General features: G+C 40.8%; 1 protein-coding gene and 2 pseudogenes across 28 annotated transcripts in view; 2 read left to right on the forward strand and 1 right to left on the reverse strand.

Annotated features, from left to right (window-relative positions):
- The window catches only part of MICAL3 (microtubule associated monooxygenase, calponin and LIM domain containing 3), a 188,579-nt gene that overhangs the window by 122,998 nt on the left and 46,068 nt on the right, over positions 1-19,513 (forward strand). For all 28 annotated transcript variants that reach the window (XM_011367775.2, XM_023535148.1, XM_023535149.1 and 25 more), the window contains one exon: positions 17,067-17,262. In XM_011367775.2, coding sequence (XP_011366077.1) covers positions 17,067-17,262 — 196 coding nt within the window. The remainder of the gene's footprint in view (positions 1-17,066; positions 17,263-19,513) is intronic.
- Positions 7,766-7,884, reverse strand: LOC111744577 (annotated as a pseudogene).
- On the forward strand, positions 18,393-18,511 carry LOC111744580 (annotated as a pseudogene).

The raw sequence follows: 19,513 nt of genomic DNA on the forward strand, positions 1-19,513 counted from the left end.
TTTCAAAGATCCTCAGAGAAATGCTGAGACTCTAGTCTAACCAGGTCATCACTACCACTCTGGGGCTGAAGAAAAACCTGCATACTCACCACAATTTAGCTCTTTTTTTAAGTTGAGGTAATATTGACATCTAATATCAGTATTGATATATAACATTATATAACATATATTTCAAGTGTACAACACTGTAATTCAACATCTGTATACACTAAAAAGTGATCATCACCAAATCTAGTTTCCATCCATCATTATACATTTTACCTGCTTTACCCATTTGGTTTCCAAACTCCCTTTCCCTCTGATAACCACCAATCTGTTCTCTGTATCTGTTTTTGTTTGCTTTTGTTTGTTTTGTTTTGTTTAGATTTTACATCTGAGGGAAATCATATAGTTCATGTCTTTTTCCATCTGACTTATTTTCACTTAAAATACCCTCAAGATCCATTCATATTGTTGCAGATGGCAAGGTTGTATTCTTTTTTTATAGCTGAGTGGTAATTTATTATTACATCTTTTTTATTCATCTACTGATGGACACTTAGGTTGTTTCCATGTCTCAGCTATTTTGAATAATGCTGCAGTGAATCAACTCTCTTTTTGATCGTCACAAATAAAATCAAGCCTAAAATTATGTTATTAAGAATAAGACTAAAACAGTTCCTTCCTGTGTACCTCCAAATGGAAACTATACCATGCAAGTAGCCTGGAGGAGACGGGGATTATTACATACAAGGGAGATGTTTATTGTTGTTCTCTGGCACCCAGTGTAAGTACCTCTAACTTAAAAATCTGTTCGCCTACTCTCTTTCTGTACTGTCTCATTTTATTATTCTTTTATAAAAGACCCTAGAGATGATTGGGCTGACATTTTCATTCTCTTGCTGCTTTTACAGCTACCATTCACAGACCTTGTAAGAAATTACCTGCCTTGCCCCTGCGTGGAGTGTGGGTATAACGAAAGAGAGACACTTGTTTGCCTCTTTGTACTGACAGTTTGAGCAGAATTATCTGTGGTAGGAGAGATAAACAGGAAAATTCTTATCTATCTAAATTGGAACCACTTTGGACTGAACCGACACATAAAATGATTGACTTTTAAATTTTGGGGCTAAATGTACATATCATTGTGGATGAGCAGTTTTGGTTTTGCCTTGTTGGATAAAATTTGGTATAGGCACAGAAATGCTTTCAGGAAGTTTGAGCATGTGCAAACACGGTTTTGGAAAGGCATGCCCTGACAAGGAGCCTTAGAGATCACAGATGGGATGTTTTTAGAAATTGGAAAAAAAGAAGGGTTGAGAACACAGAAAGAAGATGTACTTTTCCACGTTGTGTCTTCAACTCTCTGGGTTTTCTCTCTGGGTTTAGTGAGAGGACCAACTATAATAATATCACAGGGCTATTCCATCTACCAGCAGGCTTCTAGCACCCAGCTAGGGAAAGATAAGTGAAAGGAAAACAGTTCATTAAACTTATTTGTGGTCTCCTTTAATTTCTACTTTGGTTTAATAGTAGGGTTCACACACAAGACAAACATGGGGGTATGTGCAGTCTGTCTTTAAGTTGCATTGCAGAGAATGAACAAAGTCATCGTCTAAGTGGATTTGTGCCATAAGATGATGAAATATTTCAATGTCACGTGCCGTGACTTATGGTACATCTGTTTAGTGTGTAGCACTGAAACTAGTTCATCACTCAGCATCTGAACATCTTTGGATTTTTTTCTTTGGATAAGCCAACAGCTCTCTGTTCGGCATGGCAATTCTCAGTTTATCTTTCATATATAGCATTTCTATTTTGTCAGGATGTCTTGCCTTAGCAATGAAGGTGAAAATTTATGAGCTCACTGCTCTATCCTTAATGCACCTAATCCAATCAAGCCACGATCAGAGTATGCAGTGGATTGGTTGGCCTATTTAGTGAAAGATTAGAAATAGTTTGATACAACTTCTAGGCCCAGGTTTCTCAAGCTCAGCACTGTTGACATTATGGGCTAGAGAATTATTTGTTGTGGAGGGCTGCCCTGTCCTCTGCATTGTAAGATATTTGGCAATATCTTTGGCCTCTTCCCATTAGATGTCAGTCCACACTCCTACCCAGGCTGTGACAACCAACAATGTTTCCAGACATTGTCAAATGACTCCTAAGGAGAATCACCCCAGTTGACAACCACTAATCTGGACTAAAGTCAGAAGAAGAAAAGACATGATGTTGACATACAGTTAATCTCAGTTTTATTGTTCCCTGTAGGAGATCAGATAGAGTGAGTGAGACTAATAAAAGAGATACAAAACCACAATGAACAGCAGTGGTCTCTAAATCTTACTGCCTACCCTTATTAAAACTGTGAGCACATACTTCGTAATATGTAGGCACTCGTGCACATGTAGGTACCCCTGTACTAATATTGTGCATGTGAATGGACATTTACAAAACATTTTAGAAGACAAGACTAAGAAAGAACAGAAGTTCTAGTGTTTTTTCCCTGTACCACAATAAATTGTCCCTGCACCCCCAAAATATGCTCATCCTTCTGTGGTAACCACAGCCTCAAAGAATTCAGCTGGGTCTAAATGGAACAAGCATAAATCTTTAGAAGATGCCAAACTGAGTTCTAGTTTTGTAGCCTTTATCCTTGCCAGTTTTTAGTCATTAACCTCTCTAAGCCTCAGTTTCCCCATCTTATAAAATTATAAAATAGAAAAAATGAGACCTGTTCCTCTCTATAAGGTTGTTGTAAAGAGCAAATAAGCTAAAATGTATGGAAACTTTTTATTTAAAAGAATTACAAGAATATCGAATGTGATTATCATTGGTAGAGATTCCAGAAAATGCTGGAATAATCAGTGAGAGAGTGAGTTAGGGTTATTTCTCCTGACTGGCCGATGGTCTGGTCTCCTTCTCTGTGGGGATAGGACAGGATGGCCCATTTGGAACGTATTCCTAACTAGAGAGATTTAGGAAAACAATAGTAAGAAGGGCTTGGCTCTCTCTCTCGTCTTCAGCAGACTAGGCTTGGGGGAGTTGACATGCCCTGCATGCCAGCTCTTCTGAAGTGTTGTTAAATCTCTGCAAGTACTTGGCTAAATTTGGCATTGCTTTTTCCTCAGCCTGCATGGATGGGATATGAAGTCACCCGTTAATTTCATGACTCCCTGCCGGCTCTACGCTATAATAATGAAAAAGAAAGCAATCATAAAGAGGGTTTACATTATTCTGAATTTTCAACACCTAACCCAAAAGTCAGAGGACTGAGCAGGATTCTAGTTAGCTTTATCTTAGGCAGAGCTAGGGTTACACGTGGTCCTAGGGACTGTCTGGATCCATGCTAGTTTGAGCCACAGCCCCCACCCCCAAGGACCTAAGCACTACCTAATGGCCCGTCAGTGGTAGAGAGGTCTGGTTTCCCCTTTTGGAATGAGCGCGTGGATGGCCGCCTATGGCGAGCCGGGCACTGCTGCTGACAGTGCGCACCATTCTTTAGAAAGAGCGCTCCCATGTCTGGTCAGCACTCATTCCATCCACCTCCTAAGGCCTCTGCCCTTAGGCACTGATGTTTCTTTTCCAGTCCAGTCCTAGTGACCCTCTAACAGATAAAGACAAAAGTATGACTGTGATAGATATGAGTATCAAGTGGTCTGTTTGGACATAGCTGGTGGCGATTTTAGTTTTTTTCCAAAAATATATCTTCAGCTAGTTAAGAGAATACTCTTTATGAGATTTTGCATCTTTAAAAGGAAACTGTTTCAGAGAGCTTTTTGTTGAGGTGTGGGTTTGTCCCTTTTGATAGTCTGATTGTGGCCATAGCCCGCAGACGTTGAAAATCACTTTAATGGCCCAGAGATCAAGCCTGTCCTGGGACTGTGCAGCTGGCCGGCCATCTGTGGGCCTCCTCAGAGCCAGCTTTGGACACACTCTGAACTGAAGAGCCACAATCTCTCTGCTCCGGAGGACAGGAAGAATCGGAATTGAAACCCAGTGTCTTGGGGAAAACACATCGACCTAGAGTGCCTCGCCTGCAGATTCGTGGCCCTTCTCTGCCTTTCCACCTCTCTCTTCCACTTGTTATTATTGAGTCTGGTCTTCTAGGAAGCAAGCTGCTCCCTAGAACTAAACCATTCTCCACTGTGAAGTGAAATCATGATTTTAGGACATTGACCATTTCAAACAGTCTCTTTTCAGGGCCTTAACGCATAGAGGCTTCTGAGATGCTGGCATCTTCATAGGGCATTTCTCTTTCTTAGGTGCTGTGGGAACTGTTATCTTGGTAGACTCGCCCTTTACACAGGGGTGGCATTGTTCTTGGGTCACTGGACAGCATCGAGCTACTTGAGAGATACAGAGGTCTTAAGGATTCTATTCTGTGTTATGATGAAACCAAAACCAGAATATGTTCAACTAATTTCTTAAAATTATAGTGAAATGTTATTATAGTTTAGATACAGCATTAGAACTTTTATTCTGATCATTTATTTAAAAAGGTTTATTGAACATACCTACTCTGACACACCGATAGGCGCCAGAAACACAAAGATGGCTGATAATTCCCCTCCCCAGCAGAGCCTCTGGTTTGGGGCACATTCGAACCTGTGAACAGGAAATAGATGGTGTAATAAAGACACATGTCAGAGCCCTTTGAGAATGCAGCCATGGCTCCAATAAGCAGGATTGCGTAGCAGTAGACAGAAGTAGGAGAGAAGGGATGGTCCTGGCTTACCTTGTTGAGCCATTCTTCTCTTTACCTGCCTCTTATGATTTCAAAGGTCAGCCCCACAATTGGATTAATTTTATAGATTACTTGTATTTAACTATAGAATCTCCTGGCTTACGAGCACATATATGAGCTAATAAAATAGGTCGCTCAAGCCCCATTGCACAACAGTTACCCCTTTCTGAGATCTCACCTTAAGGTATGTAAACGTGAGTAGCCAGGTAAGGAAGGTAAAATATTAGCTAGAACATAGCTCTCATGAGATTTAAGAGAAAACACAGCCAAACCCCAGTGCTTTCGACATGCTCACAACTTTCCAACACCAAAGAGGCAGCCATTTGGTAGGGTGACCCAGCTGACTGTTAAGACACATTTTATCTGTGAGATATTATAACACATGAAAAATATATTATCAAGAGAGCTATCAGATGCACTGGTAGGATTTTTAATGGAGAATAGGATGTATACCTTAAAAGAAACTTCTTTGCCTATGCCAGATAGAGCAACATGTGCCAAGATTTTCATCTGCCAAAAGGCACCTTTGCGAGATGTTGTAATAATAACAGTAAAAATAATTTAACATTAGAAAACTAACTTAAAAACAAAAGTTCCGTGGGATCACACAGATTGAGAGCAGAGGGCTGTGGTGATGAAACAGCCCTCAGTGTCCCGATGGAGGACGAGCTAGTGCCTCAGAATCCCTGAGAACAGCATCCCAGTCTGCCTGATGTCGCCATTCCCACTGGTTGGTTTTTCCTGGTACAGTTCTGGTTTGTTCCTTGCCTCATTTTTCCTTCCTTGGCCTCTCTGTCATGTATTTATCTCAGAATTTCCCAACTCTTGGTAATTAAATATCTCCAAAGCAACTGAGCCTCCCCTTGAATCCACATGACCTACTTTTCCCCACATAAAAATACAGTTACCCCAAATGAAGAATAAATAGTTCATACATAATAGGCAGTTAACAGTTCTGTCCTGCATGGTTGGGTGGACAGAGCCTAGCTTCAGGGTAATACAGCCCTGGGTTGAGTCTTAGATCTGCCTTATTTCAGCCTTTGGACATATTACTTAACATCACTGAGACTCAGTACCTCAGTGTGATAATGGTAATAATAGTGATCGATGGGAATGTTGTGACAATCAGTGGCCAATGTTAGCAGTATGCCCGTCATGTGCCTGACACAGGTAGTCGTCCTTATTTCTTTGCCTGCTTCACAAGCAAAGAAATGTCTTACACCCTCATGTTATATGATCTTGGAAAATTTCTGGGAGCTCCTACTCCCTGCCAGTAGGAAGCCACAGAAGAGTCTGTTAGAGAGTAGATGTACAGGGACAAAAGTTACCTAGCCATAGCAGTGTCTTTCTTCGGCTGCCAAAGCAAGAGGAACCCTATCCATGCACAGGTGCAGTGTTGGCAATGTGTTTAGTGCCCTCTTAGAATAAGAAATGGCTATAAAAGGTAGAAGAATGTGAGCCTGGTCAAGCAGAGTCTTCTAAGGGAAATGAACTAAGAGGCTAAAGGGGGAAAGTCCAATTAGTGGTCCCAGGCACCATACAGTAAACAGAGAAAGGCCTTTAATAAACTGCAGGGCTTTTTAAGTAAATCTCTGTTCTATCAATTGATTCTAGGCTGGAAATAATGTCCTCCTCCTAAACGCAGGCTGGAACTCTTTTCTCACAGATACAGATCATATTGTCCATCTTGACCAGAAGAGTGATGAAGTCCCCAAGGCAGAGAATGACCTGTTCCATTATTTCAGGTTTATAAGCCAAGATGGCACTCCATGTGGATGGTGTGTGCCCTGCCTGCTTTTCAGATCATAAACAACACTCATACAGGAATTTCAGCTGAAAGCAAGATGGAAGGAGTGTACTGATCTCCAAGCTGAGTCTTTACTATATTACGACCCACCCAGCTCAAGTCACTGGGGTCCAACTGTGGCTTAATACATTCCTGAAGGAAGACCTTGTCCCACATAGGAAACGTCTCTAGGCCAGACAGTGATTCCGTTTTAGAACAGCCACTACTTCAAATGGTTTGATCCATATTTCTTAGTATATGAGGAAGCATGGGAGAGTAGCAGCTGTATCATTTCCAACAAGAGCAGGGAGAAAACAAAATTGAGGCATAGACCCTCCTTTACAGCTTTGTAAGGGCTGGGGTTCTATGTATGGAGGGGTACCCTCATTTCTCAGAAAAAAAAAAACATATTATGAATGTTTCTGAGAGTGGTAAACCAGGCAGTGGAAAAGTCAATTTCACAAATTTTGCAGTGGTATGGGATTTTAAATTTATACTGCCAGCTTGATAATCTCCTTTCTTCAGGAGTTTTCATCTTCCTTAACACTTCTTTGACACCTTATAGCTCAGACCGAGTACATGGCTTGGTGCTTTCCTTAGTGCAAGATATGGACAGGCAAGGCTTTGGGGTGGATATTGAAGAGGGCATCTGGAAGGAATTTAGTTAATCTTTTTTAAAAGAGAAATCACAGTAACTTTTTAAAATTAAATTTATTAGAGTGACATTGGTTAATAACATTATATAAGTTTCAAGTGTATAGTTCTATGATACATCGTCTGTATATTGCATTGTGTGCTCACCACCCAAAGTCTAGTCTCCCTCTGTCACCATATATTTGACCCCCTTTACCCTCTTAATCTTCCCCCCATCCTCCTTCTCCTCTAGAAACATTCATGCTGTTGTGTCTATGAAATTGTTTGCTTTGTCTGTTGCTTTGTTTTATATCCCACGTATGAATGAAATCATATATGGTTCTTGCTCTTTTCCATCATACTTATTTCACTTAGCATGATACTCTCAAGATCCATCGATGTTGTCGTAAATGGCAGTATTTCATTCTTTCTCATGGCTGAATAGTATTCCATTGTATATATGTACACATTTTCTTTATGCTATCATCCATCAAAAGACACTTAGGTTGTTGCCATGTCTTGGCCACCATGAATAATGCTGCAGTGAATATAAGGGTGTGCGTATGTGTGTGTACGTGCACACACACACACACATATATACACATATATATATTTTTTAACACCTACAGCACCTGGTATTCCTAGGTGGTCTCCCATCCAAGTACTAACCAGGCCCGACCCGGCTTAGCTTCCTAGATCAGACAAGATCAGGCATGTTCAGGGTGGCATGGCCATAGACCACATATTTTTTTTATGAATGAATGTTTTCAAATTTTACAGTAGATACCCAGAAGAGGTATTGATGGATCATATAGTTGCTCTATTCTTAACTTTTTGAGAAACCTTCATACTGTTTTCCGTAGTGGCTGCACCAGTTTACATGCCCACCAGCAGTGTTTGAGGGTTCCTTTTTCTCCACATCCTCTCCAACACTTGTTATTTCTTGTCTTATTGATAATAGCCATTCTAACAGGAATGAAGTAACACCTCATTGTGGTTTAGATTTGTATTTCCCTTATAGCTGGTGAAGTCGAACATCTTTTAATATATCTATCATCTGTATATCTTTTTGGGAAAAGTGTCTGTTCAAGTACTCTGCTCATTTTTAGATAGGACTGTTTGGTTTTTTGATGTTGAGTTGTATGAGTTCTTTATGTATTTTGGATATTAGCCCCTTATCAGAGGTACGATTTGCAAATATCTTCTCTCATTTGGTTGGTTACCTTTTCGTTTCATTGGTGATTTCTTTTGCTGGGCAGAAGCTTTTTTGTTTGATGAAATCCCATTCATTTCTTTTTGTTTTTACTTCTCTTGCCTTTGGGGTCAAGTTCATAAATTCCTCTCTGAGACTGAGGTCCATAATTTTAGTACTTATGTTTTCTTCTCTGTGTTTATTGTTTCAGGTCATATTTAAGTCTTTAATCCATTCTGAGTTCATTTTTGTGTATGGTATCAAATAGCAGTCCAGTTTCGTTCTTTTGCATGTGGCTTTCCAATTTTCCCAACAGCATTTATTGAAGATGCTTTCTTTTCTCCATTGGATGTGCCTTTGTTGAAAATTAGTTGCCCATATTCATGTGGGTTTATTTCTAGACTCACAATTTCCTTCCATTAGTCTGTATGTCTGTTTTTCTGCCAATACCATACTGTTTTGATCATTGTAGCTTTGTAGTATGATTTGAAGTCAAGGAGTATGATACTTCCAGCTGTGTTCTTTTTTCTCTTGATTGCTTTGGTTATTCAGGATCTTTTGTGGTTCTGTACAAATTTGATTTTTTGTTTGTTTGTTTTATTTCTTAGAAAAATGCCATTGGGATTTTGATATGGATTGCATTAAATTTGTGTACTGCTTTAGGTAATATGGCCATTTTAACTGTGTTGATTCTTTCAGTTCATGAACATGGAATATCTTTCATTTCTTTATGTTTAATTTCTTTCAACAAAGTCTTGTAGTTCTGTGTATACGTCCTTTATATCTTTTGTTAAGTTTATTCCTGGGTATTTTATTCTGTTTCAATTGCATATGGAATTGTTTTCCTTATTTTTCTGATATTTCATTGTTAGTATAATGGATTTTTGTGCATTGATTTTGTATCCTGCAACTTTACTGTATTTGTTTATTGTTTCTAATAGTCTGTTGGTGCAGTCTTTAGGTTCTTCTATATATAGATCATGTCATCTGCAAATAGAGACAGCTTACTCCTTCGTTCCAAATTTTGGATGTCTTTTCTTTCTTTCTCCTGCCTGATTTCTCTGGCTAAGACTTCCAGGACCATGTTGAATAACAGTGATGAGAGTGGGCATCTTGTCTTGTTCCTGCTCTTAGAGGAAAGCTTTTGATTTTTCACCATTGTGTATGATATTAGCTGAGGATTTGTCATATATGGCCTTTATTATGTTGAGGTACTTTCCTCCTATTCCCATTTTATTGAGTGTTTCAATCATAAGTGGATGATATATCTTGTCAAATGCTTTTTCTATCTCTGTTGATATGATTGTATGGTTTTTGTCTTTAATTTTGTTAATGTAGTGTATCATATTGATCAGTTTGCCTATGTTGAACCATTCTTGTGCCCCTGGAATGAACCCTGCTTGATTATGGAATATTATCTTTTTAATGTATTGTTGTATTCGATTTGCTAGTATTTTGTTTAGGATTTTTACATCTATATTCATCAGAGATATTGGTTTGTAATTTTCTTTTTCTGTGTTGTCTTTGCCAGGTTTTGGTATCAGGGCAATGTTGGCTTCATAAAATGAGTTAGGAAGTATTGCTTCTTCTTCAGTTTGTTGGAAGAGTTTGATTAGATAGGTATTAAAACTTTGAATGTTTGGTAGAATTTACTAATAAAGCCATCTGGTCCTGGACTTTTGTGTTTTTTTGGTGGTTTTTGATGACTGAATTTCCTTACTGTTGATCAATCTATTTTGACTTCGCAATTCTTTATAATTCAGTCTAAGAATATTATGTATTTCTAAGAACTTGTCTGTTTCTTCTAGGTTATTGAATTTGGTGGTGTATAGCATTTCATAGTATTCTTGTATAGTCTTTGGTCTTTCTGTGGTATTTTTTGTAACTTCTCTTTCATTTCTGATTTCGTTTATTTGAGTCTTTTCTCTTTTTTCCTTAGGGAGTCTAGCCAGAGGTTTGTCAGCTTTATCTTTTCAATAAACCAGCTCTTCATTCCACTAATTGTTTCCATTGTCCTTTTGTTCTCTATATTTTATTTAATTCTGCTCTAATTTTTATTATTTCCTTCTGTCTACTACTTTGAGCTTCGTCTGTTCTTCATTTTCTAGTTCTTTAAGATGTAATGTTTGATTTTTTATTTGAGATTTTTCTTGCTTTCTTTAGATAGGCCTGTAATACTATAAACCTCCCTCATGTTGCTGCTTTTGCTGCATCCCAACAATTTAGATATATGGTATTGTTGTTCTCATTTGTCTCTATGTGTCTCTTGATCTCTTATTTTTTCTTTGACCCAATCATTGTTTAATCTCAAAATATTTGTGGTTTTTCTGGCTTTCTTTTTGCAATTGATTTCCAGTTTCGAAACACTGTGGTCAAAAAATATGCTTGCTATGATTTCAGTGTTCTTAAACTTGTTGAGACTAGTTTTGTGCCCCAACTTATGGTCTGTCCTTGAAAATGTTCCATGTGCTCTAGAGAAGAATTAATATTCTGGTGATCTGGGATGAAAAGCTCTGCAAATATCAATTATGCCCATTCGGTCTTACTGTATTTCCTTATTGACTTTCTGTTTGGATAATCTGTCCATCGCTGTCACTGGGGTATATGGGTCCCCTAGTATAATTGTATTTTTGTCAGTCTCTCCCTTTAGTTCTATTAGTAATTGCTTTATATATTTTGATGCTCCCATGTCGGGTACTTATGTATTAATAAGTGTTATGTCTTCTTGATGTATTGTCACCTTTATCATTATAAAATGTCCATTTTTGTCTCTTGTTACCTTTTCTGTCTTGAAATCCATTTTGTCTGGTGTAAGTACAGCTACCCCCACTTTTCTCTGTATGCCATTTGCTTGGCTTATCATCTTCCACCCCTTCACTTTGAGTCTCTGTCTTTGTGGCTGAGATGTGGCCCCTGGAGGCAGCATGTAGTTGAGTTTTGTTTTTGATCCATCCTGCCACTCCGTGCCTTTTAATTAGTCAGTTCAGTCCATTTATATTTAGGATGATTAGTGATATATGAGGATTTCCTATAGCCATTTTATTTTCTGATATTTCTGTATCTGCATTATTTCTTTTCCTTTGTGTTTTTGTCTGTTATTTTAGTAAGGTGGTATTCTATGATTTTTCTTTCCCTCCATTTTCTCCTTTGTTATGTTATATGTCTTAGTTCTAGATTTTTGCTTTGTGGTCTTCCTTATCTCTATTTTTTGGAGGTTTTTCATTTCCTTTCTGAACTCACTTGTTGCTTTGGTTATTCATTGTGCTTGATGGATTATTTCTCTGCCAGGACACTTGGAGGAATAAAACCTTTTTTTTTTTTTAAATGAACCCTCAAGGGTCAAAAACCTGAAAAAGAAAAGTTTTTCTTTGTTTTCCCGTAGGTGGTAAGGAAGTGCAAGTTTTTATTTTCTCTTACCTGTGCTACTGGGGCTTTTAAAATCTCTGTGGGGCAATGTCGCCTCAGCTGTGGAAAATGCCTCATATTTCCCGAGGAGGTGCACATCCTCTTTACCACCCAGTCACTTTGGTCTCAGGGCATCAGCCCCATATGTGATGTGATAGGCTATGGATCTCCTGGCCTGTGTGTTCCCAGCACTGCCTTCCTGTAGCCAGAAGCCACCAGCAGAGCTGCTCTGTCTGAGGTGACACAGCTGCCTCTATCAGGCTCCCCCATGATGGGTATGGAAGGGGTGGGCGGAAGGAAGTGGGTTCCAGCATCTATTCTTTCTAGTGGGTTTAGTAGCCACAGTAAATACAGACCACTTAGGCTGGAAGATTGTTTTTGCCCTTTCGCTACCTGTAGAGTGAGAGTTTTACTGCTCGGCAGGCCACAGGAGTTGGGGAGCGGAGCGGGTTCTCAAAGGAAGTCTACAGCTTCTTTTTGTCTAGGGATGGTGGTTTGTCCAACACTGCCACCCTTTGCACTGTTTTTCTGCTCCTGACCCTAGGCTTATCCTCAGTATGTGTTGGCTCCCCGGGCCCGGTTACAGTCTCTGCCCCTCTGGTTTGCCCTGTGAGGTTGCACCCTGACCCTTTACTACTGTTGCAACCACTGGGGTATGATGAGCTCCTGAATGCATCTGTGGCTCCCATCCCTTTCTTCCCCCATCCCATCTCCACTGTCCACACCTTCAAATGTCTCAATGCTCGAATTTCGTAAGCATGTTTGTGTATTGAGCATGGAATCCTTTGTTTAATTATAGCTGTCTAACTTGTTATAACTTCAAAGAGAAAGATCTGGAGGTCCTCTCATGCTGCCATGCTGCTGACATCACTCTCTCAAGTTAACTTGTGATAAAGGAAACAAAAGCAAGAGAGAGCAACCTTACAGGAGAATCTCTATATTCCAAAATGGCAAGAGTGCTTTTCTCCTCAAATAGTACCCATCATTTCAGGTCACAGGGTCATTTTTTGTTAGAACATGGCTATAGTTGATATCTTTTGACACCCTGGGTGATTGGCCTCTCTGGCAGGTAGGTGACACCCATAGTGCATCAGAATACAGGCTTCCCAAGGGCAGAGATATAGTCTGTTTTGTCTACTGGTGTACCCAAGCACCTGGTACAGTGCCTGTCTGGAAGCAGGTCTGCAAATAAGTATTTGTTGAATGGATGGTTGAATGAATGAACCCCAGCATTCATCCTACTTAGAAATATTGTGAAATATGATAAAAATCAATCTCAGTTTACTGTGCCCTTTCCTAAGTCTTTGTCAGACTTTCAGATCTTGTCAAAGCTTTCCTAAGCTTATAAAAAAGGAATGGAAAAACAGACCAGAAATGAATACGGGGAGAGGAAAAAAAAGCCCTCAGATTCCCTCGGCAGCTTGCTCCCTAGTACTGGGGCTTTGTTACCACTGCAGAAGGGTAAGGGGGAGAAGAGCTGCCTGCTGAGGACTAGAAAGGCCCTAGCTCTTGAGCATTATCTACATCCCTCACATCTCTCCAGGAATCAGACAGATAGGAATAGGGGCTTTTGACAGTTCTTACATATCAGCTGAGAGCAGGTCCTGTTAGGAAAAATATTTCTTTCAGGATGATGTATATTGTTCATGAAGGCAGTGACTGTTTGCAAACATAACCCTTAGGTCAGGCCCAGAGCCTTTTTCCTATTTAGGATGGGAGATGTTTCCCTTTGGTATGTGTGAAATAGGAAATTAGCCTCCAGTTACTTGTGATCTGCCTCTCCTGACTTAGTGAAGAATTGGCCTTAGAAATTATTCTAAATCTTCATCCCACTTTTAGCTAGAAAGTTGCTATGTGGTTACTGCTGCTCTAGCATGAGAAGGAGGGGCTGGGTGGGTTTTGGCCTCACTGATTAAACTTTGACTTTCTAAACCCATGTCTGCCAATTATTTTCCCTCTGCTCTCCTAGGCTCTTCCATTAGTTGATGAGAGAGGAAGGTCCTGGGGGACAAGAGGGAGGTTCAGTGTTTGTCATCACCATGTGGTTAGCTAGGAAATAGCCCCTTGCTTAGGACAGATGATCAAGAAAGCTGATTTTGTTGATTTCTTTAATTTCCCATGGCATTTTGAGGTTATTGGGCCAGTAATTTTAAGCATATTTTGGCACTTGGTGAGTTTCAGGTACTTGCCAAGTATCCTCTGAGTGCCACCTCCCGTTTGGGAAAACTGAACCTCCACAGGGCCTAACTGGCCCAAGGAAATGTCGGGCAATGCTTCCCCAGTTGCTGCAAGCTCTGGGCAAGGCTGACTCTACACAGGTGTAGACCCATGGGCTGGGCCTGACCTAAGCGAGCTGACCTAAGTGAGCTGACTCTACTTTTTCCACCTCAGTTTTTTACAAAGTCTTCGATGGGACAGTTCTTACAGTTTTCATGGCCCAAAGCATCCTTTCTCTGGGGAACTGATATGTGAATGATCTGAATAGTTTTGAGCATTTCTAATTGCTTTTTTGTTGCTTATGGCTAATCTCAGAATTAAATCAACATTTCTCCTCCCCAAACTCCAGACTCTGAACTTGGGCTGCCAAGTTTTGTTGCTTGATGATTCATTAGCCCTCAGAGCTTGTAGAAACTCCAGAGGAATAACGCTGGGAGTAGGGCAGCATGTGATTTCAAATGCCAGATTCTCTGCTCTAAGATGCTTTCATGAAGTTTTGTGTCCTTAGTCTTAAAAATTATAGGTCCCTCTCGTTGCCTTTACTCTCACTCACTGTCTCTCACTGTCCTTCTCAAGTCCCCCTCAGTGCCTCTTTGTCTCTCTCACTGTCCCTCTCACTCTCTACCTCTGAGAGGAGACCATACTCTGTCCGTGAAGTGTTACCCTTTTTCTAATAAACTTTCCTTTTGACTCTAAAAAAAAAAAGTTGTAGAGTAGTGGGCAGGAGATTCTGATGAAGACTCCCATAGGGGAAAGCAGAATAGGACTCTATGAAAACATACCTTCCCTCTCTTCATCTCCTAAGTCAAGGGAAGCTTGGTAGTCTTCTGAATTAAAGCTTCCTCCTCAGATTCTGATCTTGACTCCACTGCTCACTAGCTCTTTGACCTTGGACAGCTTACTTAATGTCTCTGAACTTCAGTTACCTCATTTACAAACTATTACCTACCTCACAATTTTTTTTAACCTGGCCACGCTTGCTCCATATACCTCCAGTAAACTTTCCTTGAATCCCTTGAGTGGGCTAAATTGTCCTTTTATGTACTCCCTTCCTGCCACATGCATGCATAAGTCATAATACTTGATATATCATTCTCAAATGATTTCTATACAGGACAGTCTCTCCATGACTAGCCTATGGCTCCTTAAGAGCAGAGAGTGTTCTAATCTGCTTTGTTTCTCAAAGTTCTATTAAAATTCCTGGCAAATAGTATGTGTTACCCACTGAAAACAGACATCACTTCTAAGTGTTTTTCAACCTGAGTGTGTTTTTGTTCACTCTACCTTGAAATTGCTTGGATCTGAATTGATACGGTTAGTTGATTGTTTTCTCTGAAGTGATCGTTCTTCTTCTACTTTTCTTTTCCCAACCAAAAGAAACACTGGGTTTTATTCCATATTTATGGAATTCTCCAAAACTCTTTACTTGGGTAATTGCTTCACATTTATTTCCTTTTCTCATCTGCTTTCTATTTAAGGACAGTTGTATACATGATGGGAAGAAAAGACTCAAATGGTATTAGAATCAGGGAATTCTGAGCCTTCTCATCTTTATCATCGTACCTACACAAGAATACACAAAAATTGGTGGTGAAAATTTTATTGGACATCAGATATGTCATTTAACTCACATTTGCTGAATACCGCCCATGTATTAAGCTTAAGCAGAAGAGGAAGATAGTAAGCGTGGGGCACAGAACTGGCACGCACATACATACACATGTACATATGTATATAATTTCATTCCATGTTCAAAATAGCCCCGAGAGATTGAGCATCATCCTCATTTAGAGATCAGGAAATGTGCTTAGTACGTACGTCATTTTCCTAAGACCCTTCAGCCCATCACTGATGGAATCTAGTGTTGATTTGTCTGACCCTAAACCTATGCACTACATCATATTACACTGACCACATTAAAGAATAAGAAAAAAAATGTTGAGATAATAAGGTATATCAAAAAAATAGTGATGGTGTTGAGGGAGACAGAGAAACTGTTCTAGATTGAAGGATACCATCGAGAAATAATGGGCAAATACAACATAGAAGATTTTCAGAAGCCATGAGTCCATAGTGGTACTCAAAAAAGTAAAGAGAAATGTGAGAAGTTCTTTACAAAAGAATGGTAGAAGAGAAGGAATGATAGAATGTTTAAAATTACCATTTTGTGCCTTCCAGTGTAATAATTGACTCAGGTAAAGATCATCAATGGATACTAAAACCACTTGTTGAAGGATGGTGGGAGCAGGATAGTTTTATATTTCTACATATCACCCCATGGTTTACTTATCAGTTACGAAGGGGAACATGTCTCTACAACACAGAGATGAGTGGGCATCACCTGAACTGAGCAGTTGAGCTGGTGTCACCAGGGAAGAGGCAGCCTGCCTATATTATATTCCTCCTGACCAGGTGCAGTGGGAGGGGCATATCATCACCACATGGTGTTCTTATTAAACAAGTGTTTACCATAAATCTAATCATGAGAGAGACACGAACAAATCCACAGTGAGAGTAGTTCAGCAAAGCAACTAGCCTGGACACTTCACTGGGCCAGTAGTATAAAAACCTTGATTAGATCCTGGATTAAGGGTAGAGGCAGCCAGAAGGACTCTCCCTTTTTGACGAAAGCTGCTTTAGAGGGGCTTAGTTTCAATGAGAACAGCCTCCTCAAGGTCCAGCCCAAGTCTCCCTCACCCCCACCCAGTCACCACCACTGTTAGATTGTCTCTTCCCTCTACTTTTGCTGAGGGCACAGGGATGAGGAAGGAGAGTGAGCAGCCCCGCGCCCCCCTCGCCCCCCACCAGAAAGGGCTGATGCGCAGTCTTGTTGCTTCTCCGACTTAGTGAAGTTCTGCCACTCTCACACCGGGGTTTTCTCCTGGCCTCTGTCATGTCTGTGACCTGATGACTTTCAGTCACCCCTCATCTGGCTGCCTGGCCTTCAGGGTGGGTCTGTCCCTCCTTTCACTGAAAGAACGGTGCCCGCCTTAGACATTCATGCCGTTGGTGCCTCTTTTCTCCCTGCACCTTCTCCATTGTCCCTGTGGCATATTGTCAGTTCCCATTGTTTGTCATAAAACTTTCTTTCTTTGCTTGTCTGTCAGGTTCAAGTGTGAATGGCCTGGAGGAGCCCAGCATTGCCAAGAGACTGAGGGGCACTCCTGAGAGGATTGAGCTGGAGAACTACCGTCTATCTGTGAAGCAGGCAGAGGAGCTGCAGGAGGTACCTGAGGAAACGCAGGCCGAGCACAACCTGAGCAGCGTGCTGGACAAGGGCACGGAGGAGGACGTGGCCAGCAGGTCAGCCTGTGCTGGGAGCCGAGGCCCCATTTTCCTGTGTGCTTCATGTGCCTATGGCTTTCCCTAGATAAATATACTGCCCTTCTCGGGGAAGGCAGCATTGCACCTGCTAACAGCATGAGATCTGAGCCAGACTGCCTGGGTTTGAATATTGGCTGTGCCACCTATCAGCTCTGTGACACTAGGCAAGTAATATCACTTCTCTTTGCCTCCATTTCCTTATCTGTAAAATGAGGGCAGTACTACCTTCCTCACAGAATTCGTTTGAGGGTCAAATATGTGTTAAGTGTTTAAAACAACACAGGTACGCTTTGTTTTATTGCACTTTGCTGTATTGTGCTTCACAGATATTGTGGTTTTTTTACAAATTGAAGGCAAGACCCTCCAGCAAAAAGATTAGGACTCACTTTATTGTGATACTCACTTTATTGCAGTGGTGTGGAACTGAACCCACAATATCTGAGGTCTGCCTGTACGTGGCACATGTGTGCACTTATAGTTGGTGGCTGCCTTTGTTACTACTTTGGTGCTGGACCATTTACAAAGGACTTCCATCTTCATCACCTCACTTGGTCATCCTCACAGGAATCCTGTAAAGTAGACAAGAACATATATCCTGTCACCTTATAGGTAAAGATACTACTGGTGACTGAGGCTAGGACCAGGGATTGACTAAGATTCGAAGTCAGGTTTCCTGGGTCCGAGTCCAGGATTCTTCCTGTTTTTCCCACTGCCTGGCAATCCCTCCTCTCCTGTCTCATTTAGGTTATTATCTCTTTATCTTGTTAGCCAGTAAGGATCACCATCCATTTGATTTATTTCAGAGATTTAGTAAGTATTTATTGAAGACCTACTATGGCCTTAACACTTTGCTATTCATTGAAAAGGTAACAAAAAAATTACAATTACTGGTGCTATTATAAATATATTGGAGGGCAAATCCTCTCACTCAGGGACAACAGTAGACCTGAAACAGTGTGCTGTTAGGGGCAGGTAGTTCAGCGGAAGGAACACCAGGGTTGGAATAGGGGCTTCTGTTATGACTTAGCCACTTTTTTGCCGTGTTATCCTGGGGAAGCTACTTCACCTCTCTGGGCTTCTGTCTTTCCCTATGTGTAAAGACAGGAGCAGTCTATGGCCATGCTACCCTGATCAAGCCCAATCCTGTCTGATCTCAGAAGCTAAGCAGGGTCGGGCCTGGTTAGTACTCAGATGGGAGACCACCTAGGAAGACCAGGTGCTGTAGGCGTAAAAAAAAAAAAAACAAAAAAAAACCAAGGGATTGTAAACTGACAAGGTCCTTGCAATCTGTGAGGTCAACCAAAGGTTGCCTTGCTTTAAAAAAAAAAAAAAGACAGGAGCAAAATATGTGTGTCCTAGAGGCTGTCTTTACCCCAGGGCTTCATTCTCATTTCCTGCCCAGGCCTGCCAGTATCAATACAGAGGGATTCAGAGTGCTCAATAGAAGATTATTAAGGAGATAGGCAAACAATATAAAAGAGAAACACCTAAAAAAATGCAAACGAGAAAGAGAACAAGATAAAAAAAAAAAAAGATGAGTGAAATCAGTATTGGCCTGCAGACTCTCCTGCAAGGCCTCCGTGGTGGGGTTGCTTGCCACGGCTCCGGCTCCGGACTGGTGGAGGCTTTAGATTGACATGAGAGCGTTTGGATCACACACTGGACAGTTCTTAGTCATGAGGAAGGAAATGTGTGGGGATGAAGAAAACAGCTTTTTTTTTTTAAGTTCCAAGAATGCTTTTTAGAGGGCATTTGCTGGGCAGAGCTACTTTCAGCTGCATTCCACCACCTCAGCCCTGGTATCAGACGCACTCTGAACAAACTGCCTCTTGGACAGGCCTCACAGACAGCTCTTCCTTGCATTCTGGGGCAGCCTCCTCCTTGGTACCTGCATTTCTGCGGTCATCACTTTGTGCATGTTGTTGTCACATAACTGCATTTCTACCCAGAGCACCCATGGAGACATACCACTCCTTCTTGTGTTCAGATGAGGGACAGTCCTCTTTCTGAGTTAGGGGTGGGAGATCCTATTGTCAAAGAAGAGGTAATGGCTTGGCCTCAGGGTGAGTGTGGGTCAGACCTCTTTTCTGTAGAAATAACTCTTCCTCCACTGTAATTTGTAAACTGTGAAAGATAATGGGGCAGCAGGTTGAAATAAGGTAGAAAAGGCATTCCAGGCAGCTAAATCATGGCATTTATGGCAGAATGTGATAGGAAGAGCAGAATATGA

This window comes from Pteropus vampyrus, unplaced genomic scaffold (assembly GCF_000151845.1).
Source record: "Pteropus vampyrus isolate Shadow unplaced genomic scaffold, Pvam_2.0 Scaffold137, whole genome shotgun sequence".
NCBI lineage: Eukaryota > Metazoa > Chordata > Mammalia > Chiroptera > Pteropodidae > Pteropus > Pteropus vampyrus.